Source organism: Cervus elaphus, chromosome 6, assembly GCF_910594005.1.
Source record: "Cervus elaphus chromosome 6, mCerEla1.1, whole genome shotgun sequence".
Taxonomy (NCBI): domain Eukaryota; kingdom Metazoa; phylum Chordata; class Mammalia; order Artiodactyla; family Cervidae; genus Cervus; species Cervus elaphus.
Window position 1 is genome coordinate 47351593 of NC_057820.1, and position 21646 is coordinate 47373238.

The window sequence follows — 21646 nt, forward strand, 5'->3', positions numbered from 1 at the left end:
GCGGCCCCATGGACTGTAGCCTGCTAGGTTCCTCTGTCCATGGGATTTTCCAGGCAAAAATACTGGAGTGAGTTGCCATTTCCTTCTCCAGGGAATTTTCCCAACCCAGGGGTCAAGCCCCAGTGTCCTGCACTGCAGGCAGATTCTTTACCAACTGACCTACCAGGGAAGCACCGTGTATCACTCTACTTGTTTATTGACCTTAAGCAAGTCACTTAACCTAGAAAAGCCTCCTGGTTCTTATCTTTAACTAGAGGTAGTGATATACATAAAGGTTGATGTGAGGCTTAGAGCATTTGTAAAAACTGTAACAGAGTGATGATATACGTAAAATATCTTTCCTTCTACCTCATACAGAACAGGTGTGCAAAAATATTAGTTCTCCCTTAGGGCCATTTGATCATCCTGAGTATCTAATTCTCTTTTCCCATCCCAGTTCTTGCTACTGTACCTTACAAGCTACCTTAGTGGTAGCAGCTAAAATGACCCTCAGTTGCTAACTGCCCCAACCCCCCCCCCCCAATTTTATTTCAAAACTCAAATAGCTGGAGTGTTTGTTTGGCCTGGAGTTATTCCTGCTACAGACAGCTTCCGCCGAGCTGGCAGAGGACGTTTGCTGAGAGCAGCCTCCCTGCCTCCTGCCAGCCACATGTGGCAGCTGCACCCGTATGGCCTTGCTCTGCAGGGGGACACACTGGCCATGCCATAGGACGCCTTGGTACCAAGGTCAAAGCGTCTCTGGCTTGCAGAGCGGGCACATCAGCCTGCAGAGCTGGCGGAGATGAGACTGTGATTTTTTTTTTTTTTTTGGTCTTTTTTTTTTAAATTTAGTGTAGTTGACTTACAATGTTGTACTAATTTCTGCAGAGTGATTCAGTTATACACACACACACATATATGTATATTCTTCTTTTATATTCTTTTCCAATATGGTTTGTCATAGGATATTGAATATAGTTCCCTGTGCTATATACAGTATGACCTTGTTGTTTATCCATCCTAAAGCTAATAATTTGCATCTACCAACCCCAAACTCCCAGTCCATCCCTCTTCTCTCCCCACTCTCAACTTAGCAACCACAAGTCTGTTCTCCCGGTCCATGAGTCTGTGTCTGTTTTGTAGATAGGTTCATTTGTGCCATATTTTAGATTCCACATATCGTATGGTATTTGTGTGTCTCTGTCTGACTTACTTCACTTATGATAATTTCTAGGTCCATCCATGTTGCTGCCAATGGCATTGTTTCATCCTTTTTTATGGTTGTGTGGTATCCCATTGTATGCATGTACCACATCTTCTCTGTCTTCATCTGTTGATGGATCATTTAGGTTGTTTGCCTGCTTTTGCTCTTTTGACAGTGCTGCTATGAGCATAACTGTGCATGTATTTTTTGAATTATAGTTCTGTCTGAGTATATTCCCAGAAGTAGGATTGCTGGATCATATGATCATTCTGTTTTTATAAACTGTTATTATTTTGTCTTACTTGATTGTTTTCCTTGGTTTCTACATTTTCTCACTTCTCTGATTAAATTTGCTTGTTGGAACTTGGGGAAGGCCTAGGAGGCTAAAGCTTTTCTATTCAGATGAGAGGTCAGGAACACAGGGCCCTGTCTCTGAGAAGGCCCCACAAGGTCCAGCTGCATTTCAAATCCACGGTTAGAGGTGGAGGTTTCAACACCCCCTGTCAATTGATCGATGTGGTCTCCCTCATCACTGAACTCCTGGGGTACTTATTCAATTCGATTAAGCACTAGATATAGTAGCAACCATGAGCTTACATCCCTGTACAGGCCAGGAAATCTCATGAAAATGTTAAGAAACTCCTTCATCTAAGTTTCTGTGTGGCATTTTTTTCCTCAAGGCCCATATGTCTGCATATTAAAACATATAGGGATATTCATTCCACAAAGAAACAGGTTTTCCCCAGAGGTTACATTTACAACGTTTAACAGACGGCCTTTCGCCTGGGTTCCCAAGTTGGAAGCCTCCTGGCTGTATTGGTGGAGTGGAATCTTTCTGGGGGAGGGAGGGGGAGGGAGGACGCAGTCAGTCCGGTGCCCAGGGCAGTGCACGCAAGGGCTCAGCGGCAGCTGCTCATGAGCCAGTATGGACGTGTTTCTCATGTTGTATTCATAAGTATTCAGCCTGTGCCCGCTGAATATTAACCTTGGCGGTCTCTCATTGTTCTAAGCATGAGGGCTTCTTGGCCTATTCCTTGTCTTCCTATTTTTGATAGAGACATCATATTCATCTATAAGCACATGTCCCATCCAAAGCAGGCAGCCTTCATTCAGCTCCAGCCAAATGTTTTGTGCCATTTGAGACTTCCAGGTTTTCAAGAAAAGTTAGAAATGTACATATTTGTATTGAATCTTTAATGTTGGCTCCACAACTTGTAAATTTCTGTGCAGGTCAACCACTGTGACCTCTAGCCTATAGAATGTGTATCATACAACAGGCCTTACAAGTGTTCACAAAGATGTGAATTCTGCCCTGAAGGGACCAATCATCTGGTGGAGAGACTGACAACCAAAGATGGTTTTATTGGTGGGGGTGTAACTGCACTGTGTAACGAATCGCTCTTTCCCGTGTGTGTGCTTTGTCATGTGACCCGGCACGAGGGTTCTCTGCTGTGGTCGTCCCCGGCACCGAGTGCCTTGCTCGTTATATTTTGACTGGGTTGTCGTCCTTGTGATCTCTTGCTCAGTCTGTAAGCTGAAATGAACACGTGAGGGCATAGATGTGAAGCCATTTCAATTAAGTCATCGTCTCTCAGCATAATCAGTCTTATAGTAAGTACTCTGCAGACAGCAGACAAGAAATAAACCCTTCTGGAATCGAACCAACATGATCTGCTATGTAGAGGTTTGTTAAAGACACAGACTACATGTGAGAACAGAACAGAAGGAAATGTAAAAATGCGGCTTCCTTGTGAGACTCATATGGGAAATCAAATTTGGAAGACTGCTATGGCTAGCACCTCATTCTCAACGTTTATCTTCAGTGCCAAATGGTTACTTCTGGAATCAAGTGAAATACAAAGGCAGAGGCCAACACTCAATTAGATGATTTTGCCAGAAAGTAAAATATCTAGCTGTAATACATTACCTAATATAAGAATTTCTAGAAAATACTTGTCAACAATAAGTAGTTAAAAGATATAACTACAAAATAGAATAATAATAACTGAAAAGGGGAAGAACTCATCCATGTAAATGAAGCATCAAAACAACTTTTTTCTCTATGACCATAGCAAGATCATCCAGTTTTACCCACAGGTCAATCAAATAAGCAAGTATTATAATTATCTCATTCAATCCAGGTTAGATTTTTTTACTGGTGCTCTTATAAAATTAGCATGTGCATGCATGCTAAGTAGCTTCAGTGGTGTTGGTCTCTTTGTGACCCTGAAAACAATAGCCTGCCAGGCTCCTCTGTCCATGGGATTCTCCAGGCAAGAATATTGGAGTGGGTTGCCATCCCCTCTTCCAGGGGATCTTCTCCACCCAGGGACTGAACCCACATCTCTTATGTCTGCTGCATTGGCAAGCAGGTTCTTTACCACTAGCGCCACCTGGGAAGCCCCCAAATTAGCACATGCTCATATAAAGAAAGAATTCAAAGTGTATAAAATAAAAGCATAGTTTCGCCTTTCTTCACCACCCTGCTCCAAAGTGTAAATACAACTGGTACCTTAGTTCATCTCCTTCCAGGCCTTCTTTTCTGCTCTCTCAAAACGTATGTATCTGGTTCTTCTTTTGCAAAAACATTAGAATTATACTCCATACTTTTCTGAAAATTAACATTTACCTTCCTGTTCAGTCAATTCATATTGGCCTACCCCGTTCTCTTTTAAGGCCACACGGTATTTATAGTATTGATAGACTATCCTTTGTTTGCCTGTTTCTCTGTTGTGAACCATTTAAGTTGTATCCAGTTTTCTACCATTATAAACAATGCTACAATAAATATCAGATTGATATTTCAATCTGCTTTTTAATTTTAACAGGACTATGGAAACTGAAGTCATTACAGAGTTTGGATCTGTCATTCAACAGGATATCACAAATTGATTTGTCTGATTTTCATAACTGCCTGCAACTGGAAAACCTCCATTTAAAGAGCAACAGGATATTCAGAATTCATCCAGAAGCCTTCAAGGACCTAAAAAAATTACAGGTTAGAAAATAAAGTTTATAACATCTCAAATATGTGGACCTACAGGCAACTATATTAGAAGAATATTTTCATTGAAGAGTTTCTACATGCCCAGTAGTACTGGCTACTAATCAAAACATATAAGTCTATTTTAAGATTCCCCTTAAAAAGTTGAAGTCTCTCTCTTGCCTCAAAACTCCCAGGCCTCAGTAGTGGACATGAATTTTATTTGAACATTAATACTCAGCAGCGAGAATAGGCACATTATTTTTCCTAAGTCAAATTAAACCCAGCTTCAAGCTTTCACTTACCAATTGGCAAGAAAATGAATCTGTTATTAGCAAGGCTCCCTCCGTAAACTACAAGGTCAGTCAAATATCCCTGGTGTTTGATGCAGTTTGGGATGCTATGGGCCTGCATGGGCTCTTCACCCGTTGGGCCCAGGACCACAGGAATCTCAGAAGGCCAGTGACCCTGGTGCCTCCACACCAAAACTGGACACAAAATAATACAAACTATAATGATACCAACATATACTTGCATCACACATACCACACGCCACACATGGTTCTAAACATCAGAGCGGTGTAGGGGGGACCAGTGTCACCCTTTAGAGCCCTGCTGCCTGTCTCGGGCACCCTGCAGTGCATCTCACCAAGGTCCTGACATGCAGACAGCTGTGAGTGTGAGAACTCCTGGAGCCCTGCTCTAGTTCTGACAGCTCTAGCCCTTTCTCCTCCAAGCCCCTTTCTCCCACCTCCCCTCTTTTAGGAGATACCGTAAAATCTCTCCTCGGTGCTCCTTCAGAAGTACCAACGTGGCCTGCAGTGTGGCCCCCAGAGATGCCTTGTGCTGTGCTTCATCGCTCAGCCGTGTCCGACTCTTTGTGACCCCGTGGACTGCAGCCCGCCAGACTCCTCTGTCCTTGGGGATTCTCCAGGCAGGAATGCTGGAGCGGGTTGTCATGACCTTCTCCAGGGAATCTTCCCCACCCAGGGATCGAACCCAGGTCTCCCACATTGCAGGCAGATTCTTTACTGTCTGAGCTACAGGGAAGCCCAGAGATGGCTTAGGAGCAGCCTAAGCCCCTGTGCCTGTGACCTGCACCACACACCCCCATTCTTTACATAGACCACCATCATCCAATAAAAACAACGTGAGCCACATAGGCAATTTTAGATGTTCTTGGTAACTAGATTTAAGAAGTAAAAATAAGCAGGTAAATTTAATTTTAGTAATATGTTTCGTAACCTAGTATACTCAAATACTATCTCTTAGAATGGAGTCAATATAAAAATTATTAAAATATTTGGAATACAGTCAGTCCTTTATAAACATAGACTACACATAGAAATTCTCAAGTGGCCAGGATGCCCTACTCCTTTAACATACAAATCTGATTGGCCCCTGCCTGCGCCTCCAGGTTCATTTCAAGCCACACTCCTCTTGCTAACTGCTTTCCTGCCCAGTTTTCACCCCAAGCCCTCCCATCTTGCTAACCCTTTTGCCTGAAAGCGTGAACTCTTACTAATCCTTCCAACATCACTTCCTCAAGGAAGCCTTCCCTGGGCCTCTAGATTGAATTCATTCCCTTTATACATATTTAATAGGCTGTAATTTTTCCTTATTGTACATATGGAGTCTGAAATTATTTCATTTTAGGTATGGTTAACTGTTAATGCTTGTGTCCCTATAATCCTTCTACTAGGTGCAGAGCTCTTTGAGAACATATGGGTGTGTGTGTTCAGTCGCTAAGTCATGTCCGACTCTTTCATGACCCCATGCCAGGCTCCTCTGTCTCTGGGATTTCCCAGGCAAGAATACTGGAGTAGGTTGCCATTTCCTTCTCCAGGGGATCTTCCCGGCCCAAGGGTTTGAACCTGTGTCTCCTGCATTGCACGCAGATTCTTTACCACTGAGCCACCAGGGAAGCCCCTTTGAGGACATACATTATGTCTATTTTGTTTTCTAGTGCTTAACATCTATCCAGTACATACCATGTATTTGTGAACTCTTGGTGAATAAACAAAGGAATGAATGGATAGATGATGATCATGCATACATGTGTAAGTTATCTATTGCTGTGTAACAAATTACTGCAAACTTAGCAATCTAAAACTACACACATGTATTTATCTCACCTTCTGTGGATCAGCAATCCAGGCAAGGCTTGGCTGGGGCCTCTGCTGAACGTGTCTCAAGAGATTGCAGTCAAGATGTTGGCCAAGGCTAGAATCTCACCTGAAGGCCCAGCTGAGGAATGATTCACTTCCAAGCCCACGTGGTTATTGGCAGGATTCAGTTCCGCCTGGGCTATCAGGCTGAAGGCTCAGTTCCTTCCTGGCTGTCAGCGTCAGCCTGCGCTTCTTTCTGTGCCATGTGGGCTTCCGCGCAGCAGGACACGGCGTGGCAGCTGGCTTCAGCGCCCAAAGGAGAAAGCCTGCTTGCAAGAACATTACAGGCTCATGGAATGTGATCATGGGAGAGAGGTCTCACTGCTTTCAGCAGAGTCTATTTGTTAGATGCAAAGCAACACAAAGAACAAATATTAAAAGCAGCAAGGGAAACAACAAATAACACACAAGGGGATTCCCATAAGGATAACAGCTGACCTTTCAATAGAAACTCTTCAAGCCAGAAGGGAATGGCAAGACATACTTAAAGTAATGAAAGAGAATAACCTACAACCCAGATCACTGTACCCAGCAAGGATCTCATTCAGATATGAAGGAGAATTCAAAAGCTTCACAGACAAGCAAAAGCTGAGAGAATTCAGCACCACCAAACCAGCTCTTCAACAAATGCTAAAGGATCTTCTCTGTACAGGAAACATAGAAAGGTTGTATAAATGCAAACCCAAAACAACAAAGTAAATGGCAATGGGACCATATTTATCAGTAATTACCTTAAATTTAAATGGATTGAATGCTCCAACCAAAAGACAAAGACTGGCTGAATGTATACAAAAACAAGACCCCTATATATGCTGTCTACAAGAGACCCACCTCAAAATAATGGACACATACAGGCTGAAAGTGAAGGGCTGAAAAAAGATATTCCACGCAAACGGAGACCAAAAGAAAGCAGGAGTTGCAATACTCATATCAGATAAAATAGACTTTGCAATAAAGGCCATGAAAAGAGACAAAGAAGGACACTACATAATGATCAAAGGATCAATCAAAGAAGAAGATATAACAATTATAAATATATATGCACCCAAAATAGGAGCACCGCAATATGTAAGGCAAATGCTAACAAGTATGAAAGGGGAAATTAACAAGAACACAATAATAGTGGGAGACTTTACTCCCACTCACACCTATGGATAGATCAACTAAACAGAAAATTAACAAGGAAACACAAACTTTAAATGACACAATGGACCAGCTAGACCTGATGGATATCTATAGGACATTTCACCCCAAAACAATCACTTTCACCTTTTTCTCAAGTGCACACAGAACCTTCTCCTTCTATGAGGCCACCATCACCCTAATACCAAAACCAGACAAAGATGCCACAAAAAAAGGAAACTACAGGCCAATATCACTGATGAACATAGATGCAAAAATCCTTAACAAAATTCTAGAAAACAGAATCCAACAACATATTAAAAAGATCATACATCATGACCAAGTGGGCTTTATCCCAGGAATGCAAGGATTCTTTAATATCCACAAATCAATCAATGTAATACAACACATTAACAAATTGAAAGATAAAAGTCATATGATTATCTCAATAGATGCAGGAATAGCCTTTGACAAAATATAACATCCATTTATGATATAAACCCTCCAGAAAGCAGGAATAGAAGGAACATACCTCAACATAATAAAAGCTATATATACAAACCCACAACAAACATTGTCCTCAATGGTGAAAAATTGAAAGCATTTCTTCTAAAGTCAGAAACAAGACTAGGGTGTCCACTCTCACCACTATTATTCAACATAGTTTTGGAAGTTTTGGCCACAGCAGTCAGAGCAGAAAAAGAAGTAAAAGGAATCCAGATAGGAAAAGAAGAAGTGAAACTCTCACTGTTTGCAGATGACATGATCCTCTACATAGAAAAACCCTAAAGATTCTATCAGAAAATTACTAGAGCTAATCAATGAATATAGTAAAGTTGCAGGATATAAAATTAACACACAGAAATCCCTTGCATTCTTATACACTAACAATGAGAAAACAGAAATTAAGGAAACAATACCATTCACCATTGCAATGAAAAGAATAAAATACTTTGGAATATATCTACCTAAAGAAACAAAAGACCTATATATAGAAAACTACAAAACACTGATGAAAGAAATCAAAGAGGACACAAATAGATGGAGAAATATACCATGTTCATGGATAGGAAGAATCAATATTGTGAAAATGACTATACTACCCAGAGCAATCTATAGATTCAATGCAACCCCTATCAAGCTACCAACGGTATTTTTCACAGAACTAGAACAAATAATTTCACAATTTGTATGGAAATACAAAAAACCTCGAATAGCCAAAGCTATTGGCTATCTTGAGAAAGAATCGAACTGGAGGAATCAACCTGCCTGACTTCAGTCTCTACTACAAAGCTACAGTCATCAAGACAGTATGGTACTGGCACAGAGACAGAAATATAGATCAATGGAACAAAATAGAAAGCCCAGAGATAAATCCACACACCTGTGGACACCTTATCTTTGACAAAGGAGGCAAGAATATACAATGGAGAAAAAACCTCTTTAACAAGTGGTGCTGGGAAAACTGGTCAACCACTTGTAAAAGAATGAAACTAGAACACCTTCTAACACCACACACAAAAATAAACTCAAAATGGATTAAAGATCTAAATGTAAGACCAGAAACTATAAAACTCCTAGAGGAGAACATAGGCAAAACACTCTCCGACATAAATCACAGCAAGATCCTCTATGACCCACCTCCCAGAATAGTGGAAATAAAAACAAAAATACACAAATGGGACCTAATGAAACTTAAAAGCTTTTGCACAACAAAGGAAATTATAAGCAAGGTGAAAAGACAGCCTTCAGAATGAGAGAAAATAATAGGAAACAAAGCAACAGACAAAGAATTAATCTCAAAAATATACAAGCAACTCCTGCAGCTCAATTCCAGAAAAATAAGCGACCCAATCAAAAAAATGGGCCAAAGAACTAAACAGATATTTCTCCAAAGAAGACATACAGATGACTAACAAACACATGAAAAGGTGCTCAACATCACTGATTATTAGAGAAATGCAAATCAAAACCACAATGAGGTACCATTTCACGCCAGTCAGGATGGCTGCTATCCAAAAGTCTACAAGCAATAAATGCTGGAGAGGGTGTGGAGAAAAGGGAACCCTCTTACACTCTTGGTAGGAATGCAAACTAGTACAGCCACTATGGAAAACAGTGTGGAGATTTCTTAAAAAACTGAAAATAGAACTGCCATATGACCTAGCAATCCCACTCCTGGGCATACACACTGAGGAAACCAGAACTGAAAGAGACACGTGTATCCCAATGTTCATTGCAGCACTGTTTATAATAGCCAGGACATGGAAGCAACCTAGATGCCCATCAGCAGACGAATGATAAGAAAGCTGTGGTACATATACACCATGGAATATTACTCAGCCGTTAAAAAGAATTCATTTGAATCAGTTCTAATGAGGTGAATGAAACGAGCCCATTATACAGAGTGAAGTAAGCCAGAAAGAAAAACATCAATACAATATACTAATGGATATATATGGAATTTAGAAAGATGGTAACAATAACCCTGTATGCAAGACAGAAAAAGAGACACAGATGTATAGAACAGACTTTTGGACTCTGTGGGAGAAGGCGAGGGTGGGATGATCTGAGAGAATAGCATTGAAACATGTATATATTATCAATTGTGAAACAGATCGCCAGTCCAGGTTTGATGCATGAGACAAGTGCTCAGGGCTGGTGCACTGGGATGACCCAGAGGGATGGGATGGGGAGGGAGGTGGGAGGGGAGTTCAGGATGGGGAACACATGTAAATCCATGGCTGATTCATGTCAATGTATGGCAAAAACCGCTACAATATTGTAATTAGCCTCCAACTAATATAAATAAAGGAAAAAATAAATAAACTATGTACATTTGTGATATTTGACATAGATTTTGCCTGTATGAAGCATTAACATTTATAATAAACTTAAAAGATATACTTTCCCCCCCAAAAAAAAGCAAAGCAGAGGTCTCACCGCTCTCCCTCCAAGGGGAGGCGATGACTCAAAGGATATGAATGTGGGGAAGGTTTTCTGGGGACCTGTCTGCCATAGTAGTTATCAGAGCAGATGAGAAAGTCTACTTAACTTGGCAGCACTCCACAGTTCACCACAGAAATGTTGTCAGATTGCCTGGGAACCTCACTTAGTATGTTGTACACTGATGATGTGTGTGTGTGTGAGTGTCAGTCGTTTCAGTCATGTTCGACCCTTTGTGACCCCATGAACTGTAGCCCGCCAGGCTCCTCTGTCCATGAAGATTCTCCAGGCAAGAATACTGGAGTCAGTTGCCATGCCCTCCTCCAGGGGATTTTCCCAACCCAGGGATTGAACTCACATCTCTTGCATCTCCTGCATTGCAGGCAGATTCTTTTACCACTGACCCACCAAGGAAGCCCATGCTGATTATATTTATATATATAATTTCCCTATGCCTGTTTTATTTCCTGTGCATTTTTATTGTGCTTATAAATAAAAGTCTTCTGCAGCTCACAGGTAATAGATGCTACAGGCAGACTAAAAAATAAGCCCAAGAATGTTTAAATCATCTGTAATTCTAAATTACCTGAGTTGCCCAGAATCATGCAATTTCTCCTTCTCTCTTATCCCTTCTGCATGTTCAGCAATAACTCTAAAAACTGGTTTGGGGACATGATGAGAATCTTTGGTACCAGAAAGCTGAATATTAAAATGGATGCTGTTTTTTTCCCCAGATGATATATTTAATACTTGCACTATATTTTGTGTCTTCCCATGTGGGAATCTTTTCAGAAGCAGATAGATTTTTAAAGCATAAATCCATCCTCATGTTTAGATAGAATGAAAATGTTTCATTGGCATTTCAAATTAGCCTTCCTTTTTGCATGCCATTCTTCCTAGCATAGTGATTTGTTACCAACATTACATGCTTCTCCCAATCTCTCTACAATATAATGTACATTCCTTTCAAATGATGGTGAATGGTCACTTCTTTAGCCAAATTGGTCTATTCTGTTTTCATCTTCTCTCAGAAATTACCCCTCCTGAATCATTTTATTAGCTTTCTGTCCTCTTTTCTGTTTTGATTTCAGTTTCATGATTTGTAACATAATAGCTGCTAGGATGAAAAAGCAGATGTGCACGAAGAAGAAAATACCCACCAAAACATTAGGATATTTCACCTGTTGATGAGAAGGGTGTACACAGAAAGCTATTGATCCTAGGCAAGGCCAGGCCAAAGCAAAGTTGTTTTGTGTATGTCTTCCAAATCTCATTTCCTATTTTTGACAACCTTCCTTTAAGAGTTAAGAGGGCTTGGTTACTCAACAATGCAAAGGTCCCCTTCGCTGCTGAGTATTGGTTATGGTGCTGTTTGAGTGTTTGAGTCAGCTTTTCTTAAGAATTTATATAACCTAAGATGCCAGTGCTGCTTTTTCCTTGATGTTTATTAAACAATTGACCTGAATTACATTCAGACTTTTTGCTTTTTATCCATGGCCCTCTTTTTACTTTTCAGCAAAGTTGGCATTTGTGATTTGCTTTCAAATCCCATGACCCCACTCTGGTGCCTCACTCTCCAGGCCTCCTCTGCCCGGCCCTTCACCTCAGGGCAGTGAGAACTCAGGCTCCCAGAGGCTGTATTCTGGAATAGAAGGCACCCAGCGGCAGAGGCGGATCAGACTTTAGCTCTGCCACTCATTCATTCGTTTGTTCATTCCTCCATTATTTTCTGAGCATGTGGGTAGCAAGTTCTAGGACTAGGGACTATGTGGGATATACTGTGACCTTGTCCAGTTTCATCCTTTGTAAAAAGGGGGAGATGCCAAAGCTGTTTGGAGGGTCAGAGATACGGCGTGTAAAGCACCCAGTAAAATGCCTGGTACACAACAGCAATGCTCTGTAGACAGCAGCGAGAGCTACACCTCACTCTGCTTCCCCTATCCCATAACTCCGCTGCCAGATCCAACTTCAGCAGATCCTGCTCTGTGTTTCTAGAATCACTGAGTCCCTTTTGTTCCCCACATTCCCTTTTGTTTCATGTGAGACTAGGAAAAACAGTCATTTTGTGTATAGTGAGTAGCCGTGGATGCAGAGAAATATACTGCCTTTAAGATAAGGTAGCATCTTATCTTCACACCTGATGTGAAGAGCAGACTCATTGGAAATGACCCTGATGCTGGGAAACATAGAAGGCAAAAAGAGAAGGGACAGCAGAGGATAAGATGGTTAGATAGCATCATCAACTCAGGGCACAAATTTGAGCAAACTCTGGGAGATAGTGGAAGACAGAGGAACCTGGAGTGCTGCAGTTCATGGGGTCACAAAGAATCAGACACAACTAAGCGACTGAACAACAACATTTAAAATAATACTTGATGCAAAAGAATCCTCTTTGCTCCTTCTGTTCAACCACAGTTGTTCTTCTGGACTCTATCCTCATCATCCAATATTTTCTGCCACTTTCAAGATTATAGGGCTTCTAGACATTCTAAACCTGGTACCTAATTCCAAATCTTGATAAGAATTGGGAGTCTAGGTTATATCTAGTATTACAAATCACAACTCTTAGGAAAAAAGGAAGGGAAAGTGATTGGGCTTCTAATAAAGGCTCCAGACTTAAAGATTTCTCATATATTTAATCTTCAGAACAACCCTGGGAGGTAGACTCACTGAGAGTCAACAATTGGCTGAGTCTCACAGAGTTCTTAGGGGCAGAGCAGAGATTTAAACCCAGTAGTCTCTGACTCTGAAATCAGTGGGTAATTCATATTGCTTCCATAGAGATATAGACCATATCTGTAACTCATTTGTCTCCAAATGTCTTTATTCACAGACTGTCCTAAATTTTTGTTTTTTTCTTGAGCAGATGGTAGACCTCAGAAACAATGTGCTGACAGCCATCCTGCCAGTGGTAGTCATGGCTCTAGAACTTCCTCACCTGGAGGCTGACCTGGCTGATAACCCATGGCAGTGTGACTACAGCCTGGCAGTCTTCCAAAATGTTATTTCTGAGTCCTGGAGGAAAAGGTGGAATGCCATTTGCAGCGAGTCCTTAGGTAAGTCAGTAGTTCCTCTCCTCTCAGAAGTGGTTCCATTTAAACAGAAAAAAAAAGTACACAAAACATTTAGTGACACTTGAAACAATGACAGCCACCTCAGGAGCAAGAGTGCATTAGTCATCGTTGGGCTATATCACAGAACAATTGTTGGTGCCTGTTTTCCTCAATTCATGAACAATTTTCTTCACATGGCCAGGAACCACTGGATTTGGTCAAAACCAGAAATTTCACAAAGAGAGAATGTTTCTCTACAACCCCCAGATGTCATATTTTTATCCAAAAGAGTAACAAAATAATCAAGGAACTTCTAAAACTTGAACCATAATGATTTAAGATACTTGCTACCCCTCTGAAGATATAACATAAACAAAACACACAAATTTCAAAAGTATATTTTTCTTTGCTTTTTAATCTGTCACTCTCCCAAACTGCTAAAATATGTGACTGGAATTGAATATTCTGGAAAGGTTGTTTTTTTTTTTTTCCCCACTATTAACTATCAGGCTTCTCTGGTGGCTCAGCAGTAAAGAATCCGCCTGCCAATGCTGGAGATGTGGGTTTGATCCCTGGGTTGGGAAGATCCCTTGGAGAAGGAAATGGCAGCCCAGTTCAGTATTCTTGCCTGGGAAATCCCATGGACAGAGGAGCCTGGCAACTACAGTCCATGAGGTTCAGAGTCAGACACAACTGAGCACTGTTGTTATGAACTATCTTGGCTAAATCTAAAATCAAACTCCTAACTGGGAAAAAAGAGAGAAATGGATTTCTCTCTCTCTCTCTTTTTTTAATTAGTTCTGGCCTCTGCTCTACTCAGGACTGCTATTGAGTAGAGACATGGCCATGCTTAACGGGTTTAGGAGAAATCCATAATGATGAGAGAAGTCTTAATGGTGTCAGCCACACTTGTTTCATCACTCTGTAAAAGCCACACCAACCTTCCGAGTGTGAAGGGCATAATGTCAGGAACCAATAGAAAAACCTGAATATTTTTGCTGTTTACCAGCACTGAGGAAGGTGAGGAGATGATATAACAAACACAGGTGAGGCCAAGGCAGATTTTGCAGGGGGCTGATAGAATGTCCTTACAGATGTGCAGTAAGTAGGTAAGGATGTGGAGAGAGGAGGGGCAACGTGACTATACCCACAGCCTGGCTTCCCTCCTCCTGTGGGCAGGAGTCAGTCAGGAAGCCTTAGAAACACAGCCTCTGGGCCTTGGAGCCTCAGACCCGAGCCTGAGAGCCTCGTGTAAATGTGCACAGAGCCTTGCACACACTGTTGGCATCAGTCAACCAACCAATCAATCAGCCAGTAAAACTGCTAATCATATAAAACAGATTTTAAATCTAGCTAGATAAGGACTGAGGCTTCCCTGGTGGCTCAGTGGTAAAGAATCTGCCTGCAAGTCAGGAGATGTGGGTTTGATCCCTGGGTCAGGAAGATCCCCTGGAGGAGGGCATGGCAACCCACTCTAGTATTCTTGCCTGGTGAATCTCACAGACAGAGGAGCCTAGCAGGCTACAGTCCATGGGGTTGCAAAGAGTAGGACAGAACTGAAGTGCCTGTGCACCCACACAGGGAGATAAAGGACTGAGGGCTCACAGATGCTTTTAAATCACTGAATCTCATTCCCATTCTTAGGGAAGGAGGATGCACACTGGTGGACCCTCACAAGCAGAGTGTCCAGAGAGACTCGCCTTCCTCACGCTGATCTGAATCATATGAAAACCATCATAGGGAGCAAAGCTGAGAGGGCCCCGGAAGCGCGCTATTCCATGCTGGAGAAGGACACTGCAGGCTCTGATGTTGGTGACAGGCCGAGACAGCTGCTAAAACGGGTTAGGAGGGCCGAGGATGTGCATGCTGCTGGCAGAAAGGAAGGCTCTTCCCAGGACCTGGTCCTGGCCATCTGCCTGTCGGTGTTCATCACATTCTTCGTGGCTTTCTGCCTGGGGGCTTTTGCGAGGCCTTATGTGGACAGACTGTGGCAACAGAGATGCCGGAAAAAAAGTCCAGGTTCAGCGTCAGGGAACGTGTATTCAAACCAGGCCTTCTACGATGAAATCGAAGGTGCAGTAAACCTACAGCAGCCGAGGATGGATCTGCGCCAAACTGTCCACCATCTAAACCTCTATGAGAACCAGGCCCCACGCGCCACTGTGGTTCCTGCAAGAACAGTGGCACCGAGCAGAAGGGAGGCTGGTGGCCGGCAGGACAGGGGACAACGCGGGGTCCCCACTGGGGCAGAAAGTGGGATGGATAAGGTGCCCCCAAATCACAGTGCAGCCCGGCGCGTTCTCTACGGACTGCCAAACGCCCGTGGCACCCAACTCACGTTGGCGGGATGGGACCACATCTACAGGAATGATGTTCCTGGAGAAGGCAGCTCCGACACTGTGGCCAGGCAAGTTTCCCTTGGTGAGCGTTCAGTGGGCATCCCTGCAGTGGCTGCCGGAATGCAGACCAGCCCTGGCTCAGACCATAAGGATTCCAATGAACTAGGCCCACCCCGCCCCAGGGAAACGACAGCGCCTCTCTGCCAAAGGCCAGCGCGCACACAGGCGCTGAGCCCTGGGGCGGAGAGCAGAGGGGCTCCCCCACACTTCCCTTCGGAGTTTTCTAAGGAGAAGGGGCAGAGCCCACAGCAGCAGAGCCTCCAGGATGCCGGTGCTGAGGGACAACCTCCCGCCCACTACGAGGCGGCCGCGCTCAGTGACGCGGGAGACCCGTCCCCACTCGGCATCCCTGCAGGATGCGGCGGGGACCTGCCGGTGACTCCAGCTTACCAGGAGCCCACGCAGAAGCACACTCCTGACGCTCAGTACGAGGTGGACTCTGACTCCGATTCTGAGGAAGGGTCTTTATTTACTCTGAGTTCAACAAGTTCAGAAGACTGGAGAAATGTGGCGGAAGAGGAGGCAGGTGGGGAGCAGAGCCAGAGAGCAGGGGAGCTCCCTGGGGACCAGGTCTCCTGTGAGAGGAAGGACAGTTTCAGGCCATTAGAGAGTCCTGAGAACAACATCGCCTTCCAGAAGACTCTGAGGAGATGTGAAAATCAGGAAGATCATTTTGGGAAAACTGTCATTTCTGACCCAGACTCTCATTTGTGTGAGACTCACCTGGAAGTTGCCTTTAACTTCATTAAATATGAGGATTCCTTGCCCCAGTCGTCAGGCAGCAGTCCGAGCAGTGAGGAGGTCCCAAGCATGTCCATTTACAATTACATCTCAGCTCTTCAACCCAGCACAGTGGAATGGCAGTACTCACTTCGAGACTTGGAATTTGCAAATGTGGATGCTTTACCGCAAACACCACCCTGCTCTGCCAAAGTTTCCTCAGATCCTGACAGGTGTCTGTTGTGAAGGAGACGCAGATGTTTGTAAAGAACTTTATGTTCAAGGAATAGACACAGCTCAAAACAGTATTTCTTCCAAGGTCACTGCAGGGCAGAACTTGAGAACCTCACAACAAGATTTTGAAGAGGACAACAAGAATGGACACTGACGCAAATGAGGGGTGTGTATGTCCTCTTGGGGACAATGATCCCAGAAAGGTTATAAGTGAAACACCATTTATGAAGGGGTAGGGGCCAGGAGGGGTATTTGGAAGATGGTTTCAAGAGCCAGGTACCACTATTACAAGTGCTTCCAGATAAAGCCAGCTCACTGAGCACATAGGAGCACTTCAGTGATAAAGACTGGGGTCAGCACTCAAAGCTGAATCAATGAACTAGATTCTCTAAATTCTTCTCTATGTTTAGTTAATTCTAATATAAAACTGCCATTCACAAGACATGGGTCATTTAGGTAAGGAAGCATTGAGATACCTAAACATCAAAGGTTCCAATTAAATTTTACACTAAAATTTAACACTGATGGTATTGCAGTTAGAAAAAAGGTGATTCCAATTTTTGTACTCAAATCCAGACCCAGAGAAACCTGATGGGAGTTAGCTGTCCATGTGAGGACCAGATCTGCTATGACAAACACAAGGATGTTCAACCTGAAAATCAAAGGGGATTCAAATAACATTTTTAGTGCATATTGAAGCACTTAGATGGAGCTCCTAAGGAGATTTTAATGAATTTTGTACAAAGAACAGCATAGCTTTTTGGAGTTTGATTAGAAAACTACAAAACCGGAGGGATTCAGAGCAATTCTAAATATTTGTTAAAAAAAATGTTAATGAAGACTCCATTTTGTAGAACAAAGTGTAAATTAAAAGTTAATTTTCAGGAAGAACATTTATGTTTCTTGTAAAAAAAAAAAGGTACTCCACCATTCTGTTTGCCTGGTAAATATCTATGCTGTTGTCATTTTTGGCTATGTCTGGCTTGGTCCCAGACCCTCTTGTCTTCTCTGTTTTCTTTCCCTGAGTGAGCTGTTACTTGTCATGGCTTTTAATTGTTATTTTCTGCTTCTGTAACTCCAGCTCTGAAATCTTTCGGGAACTTGAAACTCATATCCAGCTGCCTTTTGGATATCCTCATAGGGAGTTCAGTCTAAGCATGTCCAAAGTGAAACGCAGTAGCAGCCCCTGATCCTCTCCATCACCACCCCCAGTCTGATCCTCCATTTCACTATCTGCCCCGTTGCTCCATCCAGGAACCTGGGGGTCTTCCTCTCCTTGCTGCCCACATCTGATTGTTTTCATTGCGTGCAATCACTTCCAGCCCCTCGATATCTGTCTAGTCTGTTCTATCCTCTCTGTCCACACAGCCCCAGCTCCAGTGCTCACCTTGACACTGCCCCAGGTCTGTGACGACAGCACACGGACTGGTTTCTTCAGCGCTGGTCCTCTGCGCCTTTATCGTTCCCACACTGCAGCCAGGGAGCGGCTCCTAAAACCCAAGAGTGATCACATGGCTCCCATTCTTTGTGGATGTAGTCTTTTCTGTTTTGTTTTTTTTCTTTTTAATAGCACCACGTAACTCCCTGTCTCCAGACCTTTGCCCACATCGCATCTGCCTGCAGTGTTCTTTCCAACCCCAGCCAACCACCTCGCCACCAAACAAGCCCCCCTTTAAGCTCAGTAGACCCTTCCTGAGTCTCAGCCTTAACTGTCACTTCCTCATGGAAGCCTCCCTGGACCCCTAGACTCAGTTGGATTTTCCTGTTGCAAACTCTCATCACACAAGCATTGTCCTTCACGAGGAGAGCTTATCGCAAGTAAAGTTGAATAATTATTTGTGTGATGGTTGATTTACTGTCTGTCTGCCTCTTCTATACTCTTATCTCCACAAGAACAACAATGTGTCTTGTCTCCTAAAGGTATGGCATTTAATAGGTTCTCGATATATGGATTTATTAAATAAATGAATGAAAATGAACTCTTTAGTATTGATCTGGCCCCACTTTCCATCCGACTTTTCATGTGGTATTTATCTCACTGTGCAGTACCTCACTCTGAAATCCACAGTTACAGACACACCAGACTATGTCACCCTTGCCCACTCTGCTCCCCACATTTAGGGGCACATCTGGCCTTTCCGCTAAGTCCACCTCCTCTGCCTGGAAGATGTCTCTGCTGTTTTTGAGACACTGTTTAAGGTCACCTCCCCCAGGAGCCTTTCTCAGCTCATTCCACCCAAGTAGAATGGACCACTTTCTTCCTCCCTCCAGCCCCTGCTATACTGCTGTGTGCTCCGGTGAAAACAAGGCTTCACATGGCTTGACTGAGATCTACTGGAGACGCTTCTATGGGCTGGATGAAGTTCATTACCAGCACAGGGTCTATGAAGCTGAAAATCATCTCAGAGTTTGCAGTTACTTTATAAAGTGAAAAATTACTTTCTATTTCAGCAGCATTGAAGAAAAACAGTATATATGGCCTTGACTATTTTTGTTTGTTTTTGTTCACACCTCCCCCCAAAAAAAGCTTCTGGTAATGCAGCATAAACGTCACAGGCATTGCAGTTAAGTAGGTCTGTATCTCAGCAAGTGCTCAAAAAAATTTTTTAAACCCCTCTCAATATGCCTGCTTGGACAGAGGAGCCTGGAAGGCTACAGTCCCACGGGGTCACAAATGAGCAACTAACAGACAGTACATACACACACACACACACACACACACACACGCTTGGCTAATGCTGCTTGATGTGAGTGAGATTTGAGGCCTGCTACTTCCAGATTTCCAAAATGTCTCACCTTTGGGGTCTGCCCCCAAACTGACTCAAACTTCAGAATTCCTAAGTTCCTTAGATACCCTTTACCCCAGTTTCACTTATTCCAATTATGCCTCTAGTTCTATTATGACACAAATGACCTTTCAAACATCTCACTTTTCATTAAGATAACATTTTTTAATTTCTTTAGCAGAGTAACTCAAATTTTTATCAGCTTAACAATTCCATAATATTTTCATCTAAGAAAACATTGGGAAAACCCCTGGCACAATTAACCTTTACATGTTTCTAAGTCTATGAAACACAACTTGGACACATGGCTGTACAAACAACATATGAAACATTAAAATACTTTTCTTAAAAAAGCAACTAGTGCCACATTTACTTGTCTTTTTGATGTTATTTCAGGTTCAGTAGAGTCATTTTGGTTCAAGTTGACAAAAATTTCCCCTACCCCTCTAGAATGGTTCAAGATGTAAGTCCTCAGGCCTCTTTCCCCTTCTCTCCTTGGGAAGGATTCATCTTGCTCTTTCAGTGGCCATGCAGGGTGAAGAAGAAAACAAAGGAATAACCGCTGGAACCACCAAACGGCAGATAGATATAAGCTAAGAGACATTGCCATATTTCCAGTTCATTTGAAAGACAAAATCCATTCGACTCAAGGCTACATGTTTTTCAGACCCAAGGGAGATGGAAGTGAGAGGGGGAGAAGGAGTTCCTTTTGTCTATGAGTTTCACTAGAACTAGATTACTGTCATCAAAAAGTGGCTGGTCACAGACTTACAATAGGAGGTCTTACTAGCAAGTAGCAGGAAAGTGTGCTGTCTTTCTGTTGCCTGAAAGTCTTATATTCATGAGAAGTTGAGGGCAAAAACTGTCTAAACATTGTTTCTGCACAAACCAGCAAGTTTATATTTTTCAAATATCCATGTTAATGTTCTACTACTATCTGAAAATCTAGGTGTTGTGGGCAGTGAAAGTGTTACTGAATTCTAAGGCTCTGCAGACTCTATATACTTTAACATACTCAATATAACAAGCATACTTCAGTCACCGTAATGAACAAGGACATCCCAAACCTGGGCACGAAATCTTTCAGTCTTTTCTTGGTAGGTATTTTGTCTGCCTTTGTGTGTATATGTATCTGCATCCTGAAGCAATGTGTGCCCTTACACATGATAACATCTTGGTTTGTTTGAATAGCTGCAACCCAAATATAACACTTGTTATTGGAAAAGAAAACTCTTATTTTTCTTTGAATGTCGTTATTGACTGTGGCTTTTCATGACTCAATATATTTTAATTAACCATAATTTTTGGTTTTATTTTTAGTTTTTGCTACTTAGATTGTTGCAATTTGGTCAATCAATCCTCCTTTAGGCTAGCTTCTCCATCTTTGTCCAGAATTTCTAAAGCATCGTTACTTTCTGACAATAAATGTTCCAAGTCTGTCTAGAATGTTACCCCAAGAATGGAATCAGCTTCTCTCCAAAGAGACCTGCTTTCATTGGTGGAGAATAAATAGTTCTGGTTTGTCTGCTATAATGTGAAATGTGCCTTAATGAAAAACCTCGTGTTTTACAAAAATACACATTGAAAGTTATGGGGCTTATGGGATAAATAAAGTTGGGGAGACCACTCAAAAGATAGGCAACCTTGAGACTAAAGTGCTAAGAAAAACAATCATTGGCACCTTGGCAATCACATTGGACCACACATGTAGGCAGCGAGACATGGCTAGAGGCTACCAGAGTATACATTAAAAAGTCACATAAACACTGAGTGGCAATACTGGTCACTGTTCAGTTAGAGCAGAGCCAGGAGGTTGCCGGGACAATCCAGCCAGAACCAGCTCTGAGCCAGGAACTTCCCAGGCACAGGAGCTGAAAGTGACACAAAGCTGGGGTCCGCCTCTCTGAGCTCCTACAGAGAGCCTGGTGCAGCGGCTCATTTTCAATGTTCACAAAACGCAGTGAGAGGAATCCTACTCCCAGTACAGCTCTGCGTGGTGGGAGTGTTTTCCTTTCTGCTGCAGGTTTCGATTCTACTCCTGCTCTTCTGGCG

General features: G+C 42.7%; 1 protein-coding gene across 2 annotated transcripts in view; it reads left to right on the forward strand.

The window, feature by feature from the left end:
• LRRC66 (leucine rich repeat containing 66) overlaps positions 1 to 21101 on the forward strand; it is a 35035-nt gene extending 13934 nt beyond the window's left edge. For both annotated transcript variants that reach the window (XM_043906793.1, XM_043906794.1), the window contains 3 exons: positions 4012 to 4181; positions 13269 to 13458; positions 15100 to 21101. In XM_043906793.1, the coding sequence (XP_043762728.1) occupies positions 4012 to 4181; positions 13269 to 13458; positions 15100 to 16820 (2081 nt within the window). In that variant the 3' untranslated portion in view covers positions 16821 to 21101. The remainder of the gene's footprint in view (positions 1 to 4011; positions 4182 to 13268; positions 13459 to 15099) is intronic.
• Positions 21102 to 21646: the final 545 nt, after the last annotated feature.